This window comes from Passer domesticus, chromosome 2 (genome assembly GCF_036417665.1).
Source record: "Passer domesticus isolate bPasDom1 chromosome 2, bPasDom1.hap1, whole genome shotgun sequence".
Taxonomy (NCBI): domain Eukaryota; kingdom Metazoa; phylum Chordata; class Aves; order Passeriformes; family Passeridae; genus Passer; species Passer domesticus.
Genome location: NC_087475.1, coordinates 30874934 through 30884269, shown reverse-complemented (window position 1 = coordinate 30884269; position 9336 = coordinate 30874934). Strand labels below are relative to the sequence as shown.

At 39.5% G+C, this 9336-nt stretch overlaps 1 protein-coding gene across 5 annotated transcripts in view; it reads right to left on the bottom strand.

Moving 5' to 3' along the window:
- Nucleotides 1-987: 987 nt before the first annotated feature.
- Nucleotides 988-9336, bottom strand: part of RFX8 (regulatory factor X8) — a 31774-nt gene continuing 23425 nt past the window's right edge. For all 5 annotated transcript variants that reach the window (XM_064408066.1, XM_064408068.1, XM_064408069.1 and 2 more), the window contains 3 exons: nt 9051-9165; nt 5143-5430; nt 988-1337 (listed from right to left, as the gene is read on the bottom strand). In XM_064408066.1, the coding sequence (XP_064264136.1) occupies nt 1291-1337; nt 5143-5430; nt 9051-9165 (450 nt within the window). In that variant the 3' untranslated portion in view covers nt 988-1290. The remainder of the gene's footprint in view (nt 1338-5142; nt 5431-9050; nt 9166-9336) is intronic.

Below are 9336 nucleotides of genomic sequence, written 5' to 3'. Positions count from 1 at the left end.
GACTGGAGAACACTGAGTATTTTTAGCTTATATTTTTTCCTATGCTCCCTGTTCCATTTTTTTTTCTTCACCATATAAACCTAAGGAATAGTGGAACTGGGTATAATGGACCTTAAGACAATAATAATTTTTTCTGATTGTGAAGACACTTCCCAAGAAAATGTAATTTTGGCACCAAACTCTTAATATTATCTGCAGAATTGAATACACGAGTACCTTTTCCTTTAGCACATGATCCGGTCTACATTTGCTTACCACACTTTTGAAAATTGATTCCCACTTCAGAGCTTGAGCTGAGACAGAGGAATGGAGATGCAAGCAGAAAATCAATGTAGATTTCCAAACCCAAAATCAGCGAAAGCTTCCCAAGCTCCTGACAAGTGCTTCTCTCTGATTCAGAATATATCCCTTCTTAAAATATCAAAGCAGTTGTCCCTTCCTGAAATAGCAACCAGGCACAGGCAACTCACTGCAGGCATGCTCTTCAAAAATAGCCAAACCTCCCATTTCCATGGTGCTGCAGGGAATTTCCTCACACAATCTGATGCATGCAAGATACAAACCTCATCATTTGTATTTACTATTTTCTATGAATTTATGCCAGAGTTTCTCTTTATAAATGTCTTTGCTTGTACTTTACTTACAGAACAAGCCCAAACAACCTAGTTTTGAACATAATAAAATACTACAATTATATATAGCCTATTTTATTTTGGTTAATAGAATTATATGTGAGATACTGACTATTGTATCCTGCAGAAATGGTAAATAAAGCAGGAATTTCTAAAGACAGGAATTAGTGCTAGGCTTTTTATTCAATAAATATAAATGTTAAATTAAACACCATAGACACAAAGCAGCATTAACACAGAGTCATTCATTTCTGCTGTAGCTTCCAGATAATTTACCATGATTACCTCAGGTAGGTCTTCAGGTTTACTGACAACAGAAATATACAAGAAATACATAAAACCAAGCCACAAGTACTTCACCTTTATCTTTTGAAGATTTATTAAAACAATCCAAATAAAATCACATGACAAAATAATTGCACTGCTAGCCCAGTTTTGCATTTTGTATTAAAAAATCTTTAGTTTATGAGAACAAAAACAGTATTTCTTAAACTTTTATCAAAAAGTAAGAATCATATATCATGTAGATATATCATATCCTATAGAATGCTACAGCCAGGATGCTTTTCTCTGAAGATTTGCTGTTCACTGGAGGCAAAGAAATATCATTTCATCTTTTTGAGTAAGAAATGTTTCCTTTCCAACTTGAAGATCCAACTTAGTACATGATATAATAATTTTCTCTTCCTAAATCACCTGGATGTGCTGAAAATTAGAAAAGAAACATGGAAATGTTTTGACTGTAGCAATTGTAAATAATTTGTTTCTCCCTTCATTGAACAAAAAAAAGTCTTCTCTATTCTTACTTGCTGAACCTGAGGTATTTTACAGATATCCAGCGTTATTTTACATCAAATAAACCGAACAAGAGGAAGCACACATTGGGGTTCATCATAGGATGGCAAAGGTCTGGCAGAAGGGCATATCCCCTTTGAATACATCATTCACACTTCTCACACTTTATTTGTTTTGAAAATGAATAGAAGGGCTTACAGCTCACACAGTCTCAGCCTCTCTCCTGATGGGCACTGCTTTTTCATGCTGAAATTCTGGCTTTCTTAAAGGCAGCAGAAGTTTTGACACTGAATTCAAGCAGGGTCATGTTTTTGCTCTCATTTTTTGATCATTTTAGTTAATGATTTCACTTGATATCTGTATCCTGGTTTATACAGACCACTCAGATGAACACTTACCATTCCTACAAGTCAAGTAGTTAACTATGTCCTATTTTTTCTCCCTTTTTAACAAACCAGTGTTTGATTTGCTCTCTGCCAACAGAGCTAGGAATAGCATACCCTCAGTCTCTTAGTGCCCTGATTTGCAGTATATTGTATGTTATGAAGGTGTGGAATTGGATTAAAAGCTACAGCACACTGCTCTGAAGATGAACCCACTGCAGGTGTGCTGCTTAATAGGATTTTAATTTGGTAGCAAGTGAAAAAAAAGCAGAAACCTAGAATGAGATTTTCTAGATGAAAAAAAAATGCTATTTGTGCTGAGAGAAAGCAACTGCAAGCTCTGTGATAAGGAATAAAGATCTGGCCAATTTTCTCTGAACCGCACTTTTACAGATTATGGCTTGTTCAGAGCATCTCTGTTACTGCCACTGGTTTCATCAGTTTTGAGTTCGTACTATGTGTGTGTTTGGCTCTATAGCATTTCATCTGCCACACTTCCCTGCTAAGCCAGTGTGTACAAATCTTCTACTATCTTGCCCTCTATGGTTTTTTTTTCATATAAAATCAATGTTTTCCTTGGGAGATGCCATCATCCTGGAATGTATTCTGTTTTCCAGAGTATTAACTCTATTTATTAATTCTATGTATTAATTATTTAAACTATACTTAAAGATAACATCCATAAATGTAGTGTGCTGTTCAAAATAAATGGGAAAAGATGGTCTCCCTGCTGAGGAGTCTAATTTATATTCAGCATCAACTAGGAATGGAAGACTAGAAACAGATGGAGAAGGAAGAGGAAGAATAAAGGTGACAACTAAAAGATCAGGAAGGGATCTGCTAAGCCACACATATTGGTGCTGCTGATATCAGGGTAAGGTTGGAAGATTCTTTTCTGATTTGTGTTACCAGTCTTCCCTCATATTTTTCCAGGGTTTTGTAGCAAGACCAAGTGGTTAACACTAATTTCAATGAGCTGAGTGGGGAGGTGTGATGAACAGATTTTTTTTTCCCACAGCATAACAGGCTGTAGAGAAGGCATAGAAATGCCTTGTGGAGCAAGATTAAAAACTACGGAGGTTGGGTGATGCTGGCAATGGATGGAGTGGAGGATGAGAACTGATTAAAAGCTCTGGGTTACAGAAAGCTGCCAAGCCTGCCTAAGGTGAAGGAATTAAAAGCAAAAATTATGAAATAAACCTGAGCAATATGTCAGGCAGCAGAAATGTGGTCCAGGAAACAGCAGTGTGGCTGATGGATGCTGCTGTGGCTGCTGGGGGTTGAGATACCCAACAGAATGGGATGTGGCCAAAGGGGGATTAGTCAAGGGCAGGGACAGATGGTTCCTTGGAAGCATGATGATGATTTTTGGTGGTCAAAAGTCACAGAACAAAAATCCTCATGCAATGGAAATCTTGTCAGAGGAATACAGAGATGACAATACAAACAAAGCAGTGGGTGATCGAGATGCTTTTGGCAACCGTGTTTTTCAGCAAGCCATGGCATCAGTGCTGATATACAAAAGAAAGAATCTGCAATAGCCAAGGTGGGAGCACTACCCATCTGAAGAACATGAGCGGGCAGAAGTGCTCACTCACTCACTCTCTCACAGCTCCTGAAGCCCTTTTGAGCTGCAGGTTCAAGTTGTTCGACTCCATCACAAACTGTAAGCACTTGAACCACAACATAACAAGTCCTTACTAGAATATCTTTTTCACCCCAGTTATTAGCATCTTGCACATGGACTGGTAGATTCCATCATCTGTTAGGTTATTTGATGTCTAAACTTCTACACTTTCTCAGTCATTCACTGTGTCCTTCTCTCATCCACACCTTCTTCCAAGTCCTCATACTCCACATTTTATACTCTTCCCCTTTTATTCCGAAAGGGATGATTCCTCATCCCTCACTCTAATCAGCCTTGCTCTGTTCTTGTGATCAGGTACAAAAAATTCAAAACTGGTACATATTTATAAGCACATCACTTCCCCAGACCAAACCTGGGTTAAGCCCTTGTCTGATGGCCCCTGCAAAAAGCATTGCAATGAGCATAGGACATACAAAAGGCAGCACAGTGAAGAGCACAGGAAAAGGGCAGACAGATATTGAATAAAATTTCTAGTGGTTCATTTCCTCATTTCTGACCATCACTGATTTAGAGCTCTCTTGCAAATTGTCAGCAGCCAGCACAGTTTGCATTTTGACAGCACAGTTTGCATAAAGGTGATATGGTGGGATGGGTCTTTATTTTACATTTGAAAAATAATAAAACCTGTCAAATATGCCCATCACATGTGTAAATCATTCTTGGTTTGTCCTCTGCTTACTCCAATTCTCTTTGCTGAGCTAGTCTTAGCATACTTAAAAAAATTAGGGTCCCTTACAGGGCCTTATAATTAATAAAGATGTTTTTAAAACAGTCAATTTCCACTCCTGTGCTAGTGTATGGAAACTGAATACCTCTTGGGAATAAAATAACAATAGTAGCATCACCCCAAAAATGTTGTTTGCCCTGTGAGTCTTGGTGCCATTAACATTTTTCTTTCACAGTTCTATGGAAAACACAGTGTTCTCTGAGACATAAGACAAGTGCTCTTACTGCATGGAAGAGAAATATGAAAACATCTGGATGTCTAATTCATCACTTGCATGAACCACAGAGGCTTGATCCACATTCCCATGTGTTCTTGTATTTTAGAAGACTTGGAGACTACCTGTTTTCTACCTGTATGTCACACCTTATGCTAGTAAGTTTGAAGCAGTGGACTGACTGCAAGAAAATCTGGTAGAGGAGAAGGGTCTCAAGGATTTCATATTTCTGAAGATATTTCATATCTTTTGATAAAAGTAACAGATAACTGGGGGGAAGAGAGCCTCTCAGTGCGTCCTAAAGTGAGGAAAGACCACACTGTGCCCTCTCTTTTTTGATGGATAATTCCATGCAGTCTGCTGTCAGCTAGCCCTTGGCCTGCTCCCAGCCCACCAGAACAGCACTGCTCTTCCTTAGACAACATTTGGGGAATCAGAAGGAGCTCCTGGTGTCTGCTGGAAACCTAAGGAAAGAATCAGGAACCTGTGGTGCTGGGGAGATGGGTGATGTTGAGATTACAATCCATTGATATCATGATGGGGTGGGGGCAGGATGTGGAGGATGCTTTGTGAGCTGAGGTTTCAGTGACATTGGACACAGCTCCATGCAAACCTGGATTTCGTTAGTTCTACTTTACATGCAGAAAATACCCCAATCAGCCACACACCTCCCAATCTGTCCCAATTTGCCCAATTTATAACATTTTCCTCATAATTTTCTTTTAGGTTAATGTTAATTTCACCTTGCTGACAGTGGCTGTGTTCACCAAACAACTCAGAACTCTGGAAAGCATTGCTTAATCCGAAGTTACTCTGGTTCTGCATCACAAGAGCTGTCTGTGGAGCACTGGCTTGAGGTTCCTCCTCAGCAAAACAGGCTGAGAGATGGCTGGGCTCGTAAACACACAGAACAGGGACCTCATTTTGCTTTGCAACCAAGGCATTTCCTTCTTCCTTCTCCTCTTCTATATAGGACTGGAAAATGTGAGCCGCAAAATCAACAAGTAGCATATTCAACAAAAGCCAGGATCCTAGGTTTAAAGAAAAGCAAAGATAATTATGACAACCTCTTCATTTGCATATCTTTATGATGTGTTCTTTTTTGAAGGGCTTCATTACAGTAAATGGCTAGACAAAGTTATGGACTAGCACTCATCAAACAGTTCTTATAAAGTTATGTACTTCCAAATAACCCAGAAAAATAAGCACCACTGCTAATTTTAAACATATGCAAAATTTTTTTCCCTTGTTTAACTAGAGAGGAAAATTGTGTTCATCCACTTTCTTGTTCAAGTTCCTCCTCTACTTCTACTACAGGGCTTATCAATAACCACATATTATCCCCATTCTCCCCTCAGACAGATAAATCATTCCACCTCTTCCCAAGCGAAACCTCCTACAGACATCTGTGTGTGTTGTATCTATGACATTAAATGGCTCACCTGGCAGCTTGGACCATAAGTGATAAAAGCCAAGAAAGTCTCACTGAGGCCATTGACTTTTGAATCATACCTTAGTTGAAAGCCCTTACAGTAAAAAGTAGACCTTCCATGCCATAAATCTGCATAGGAATTCATCAAGCAATTTATAACCTCTGCATCACACAAACTAGTTTTATATGGACATCAACAAGGAGATATCACAATTTATATTAATGACCACAGTTTACAGAGCTTTAAAAATGAAAAATACTCTCTTTTGATGTTCTATGTGTCTAAGAAGCTGCTGCTTCTGCTGTTCATCCTTTTTAGGATCCTTAAACTAAAAAAGTAGGAGGAAGTGCTTGTTTACCTATGGAACAAGAAAAGGGATTTTTATAGTTGGAGTTGCAACTATATTGATTTGTTAATAGTAGTTCAAGAGTGTTTCTAACAGTCTTACAGGTGCTTTCAATATATTCTCTAAGAGTAAGCATGAAGCCAAAGCTGCCACTCCCTTTTGGGACAATACAGAAGAACACAGTTCTCAAGAGGACCCAGGTTGAAGCATCCTGCTTGCAGAAGAGGAATGCAGAGCTCACTGCTCAGTCCCCACGGCTTGGCAGTGCTGCCTTGAATGCCTTGGAAGGCAGCAGAGCTGTGTGAGCTGACAGGAAACTCTGTGAGGGAGGTGTGCAGAGGCACATTTTCTGGAAAGGAAATGGAGCTGAAGGAGCTGTAGAGGTCTACAGAGGCCTTGCAGCAGGGGTAACTGCAGGGCTCCTCTGATCTCCCTTGGGCAGCACCCAGGTGGGAGCTGGGCTGGAACAGGATGAAAGCAAATCCTAAATTGAGAGGTGTGAGTGTGCCAGTGTATTATGTCTGCTGGATGTGGCAAGCTAGAAGGCAAGAGGTCAAGTCAGAAGTAAGATTAGTTTTGGTTACTGGATTAACATGACGCACATTTCCCCAGGTAATTGTGTTTCCTCAGTGTGGATGCTACATAGTTCATATTTTGAAGAAATTCTGAGATTTAAGACATTTCTGGAAAGCAATGTTCCCAAGTACAGAACTTTTACACCAGATGGCTTGTTAACAGAACTGCTTCAGCCTGTCTGCTAAAACTCAGTGTCCTAAAGGACTAGAAACATGCAAAAAAAAAAAAAAAAAAAAGGGGACATTGATAGATCAAATACAACATCTTAAGGAGCAAAGATAATAATGACCATATTATTGAAGCATCACAGCAAAATATTAAACAATATTTTAAAATCTCTTATATTTGAAATAAATTCAATTTTACTGTTATTTTAGTAGGAAAACTGTCATAAAATGAGTGAAAATGTAATTTGTAATTAGTTTAACAAAGTCGCTGCAGACCAAGGAATGTGTTCCATCCATTGTATCCCATTCATCAACACAACTGCAGAACAGGGAGGCAATTCATTAAACTCTTCTTGTGGTGGAAAGAGGGAAGAGGATTTTTTCATCATGGGGGATTTCAATAGCCATTATACTTCCAGTGCAGTTCTTGGAATGCATTCTCAATTTATTCATTGCCAAAAATATTGCATGTAACATTGGAGAGTTTTGTGCAGAACTCCTCTGGAGAGAGAGAAAGGACTGATTATTTTGCTCTCACTGTAATGCAGCAGCTGATGGACGAGGGACCCTACTGTGTTATGTTCCCTGCAGACACAGAACAAAACTCTGATCCTGCTCCAGACAGTTTACAAGTAAACAGAAGGCAAAAGGCAGCAGCTTGATGCAGAAGAAAAGCATGTTCATAAATGCACAAGCACAGGCATTAATGGGGTAAGAATATTGAAGAACACAAAAAGCAGCAATCTTGATATATTATTTTGTTATGTATTTATAGCAAACACATGAAAACATGGTTTTGAAGGGGCATTTCAATGAAAATAATGTTTTCTTTGGCTATTTGTATGAAGTTGCATCTAACAGAAGAGTTAAAAATATGAAGGTGCTTCTTTGAAAATCTAAAAGGCATTTCATACAGTTTGGGATAAGATGCAACTCACAGGAGACAGTACATTTCTGCAGAAATGGCACCTTCGTGAGGGGTTACAAGTGAAGAGAAAAGCAGTTAGGGTAGAGATTGGACTGATTAAAGACATGTTTGTATTACTTCAAGCCTCTTTGAATGAACACAACTGCACAGTTCCTTCCCTTCTCACACCTTGCACTGGTTTATGATGGATTTGATGTTTGACAGCTCAGAGCCTTAAGAAGGAAAGATAAATAACCCAGCTAAAGAAGTGGCTATTTTTCATTCAGTTCAATACCTTCAACAGGTGTGCTGCTGGCTAGGCAAGAACTTAGGTCAGTGTAAGACATCAAGTAAGATGAGCATATATCTGTTGTCAGAGGAACTAACTGCTTTTTTGGCAACTAGTTATTGCAGTGGCTCTGCTCTGGCTGCATTATACAGAAAGAACCTGGGGGACTCAGAGCTATCACTTGAGATGTCTGGAATGCTTACAGTTTGGAATATTAGTGGCCCCAGATCTCCATCAAACCATTTTGCTGTGGTGTGCAGCTCTTCTATGGAGAGAAAGCAGAGGCTCTCACCTCAGGCTGTTCCCTGTTTCCCCACAAAGTACAATTTCTGCCAAAAGAGGGAGTTCCAGCCTTCCTGCCATCTACATCTGCATGCTCCTAATCTTCTCTCTTCTGCTCATCCTAGAGTTTTGCTCAGAGAACTGGTTTGGTCAAAACCTAATAATTTAATTTCCCTGAGCTGGCTAGCCACATCACCAGGAGAATGGTGATAAAAAGAAAGGAACAGGAGAAGAGATGCCTCTATTAAATGTTGCATGCATTTATGTCAGTTAAAGTCATAGAATCACAGAAACAAAGAGTGGTTTGGGTTGGAAGGGACCTTAAAGACCATCTAATGCCAACCCCCTGCCATGCACATTCCAGAGGTTGCTCAAAGCCCCATCCAACCTGGCCTTGAACACTTCCAGTGATGGGGCATCCACAGCTTCTCTGGGCAACCTGTTCCAATGCCTCACCACCCTCGCAGTAAAGAATTTCTTCCCAGTATCCAGTCTATACCTGCTCTCTTTCAGTCTGAAGCCATTCCCCATTGTCCTGTCATTACATCACCAGCCCTCATTGCCCCCTTTAGGTACTTTTGGATCTGTTGCCTCTGCCATCTCAGCTCAAAATGGGGCACATCAAATTACAGTCACAAAGATCCTATTTACCAAAACTGTCTGTCCTGTTGATGGTCAGAATCTTGCCTACATTGCTCAGTAGGAGGTTCCACTTCAACATGAAATCTGATGCCTGCTCTTTAAATGCCTCTTTACTCTTGCTTGGCTGCAGATAATAAAAAAAAATGTTTATTATAAAGTTGGTTAAAAGAATTCCTTTCTGTGTGTCAGACTGTTTTCCCTGTACACACTGCATACAAAGGTGAAAAAAGCAACAAGCATTGTTTTTTTCTATTAGAATCCTAAAATGTCTTAGGTTGAAAGACATATTTGGATA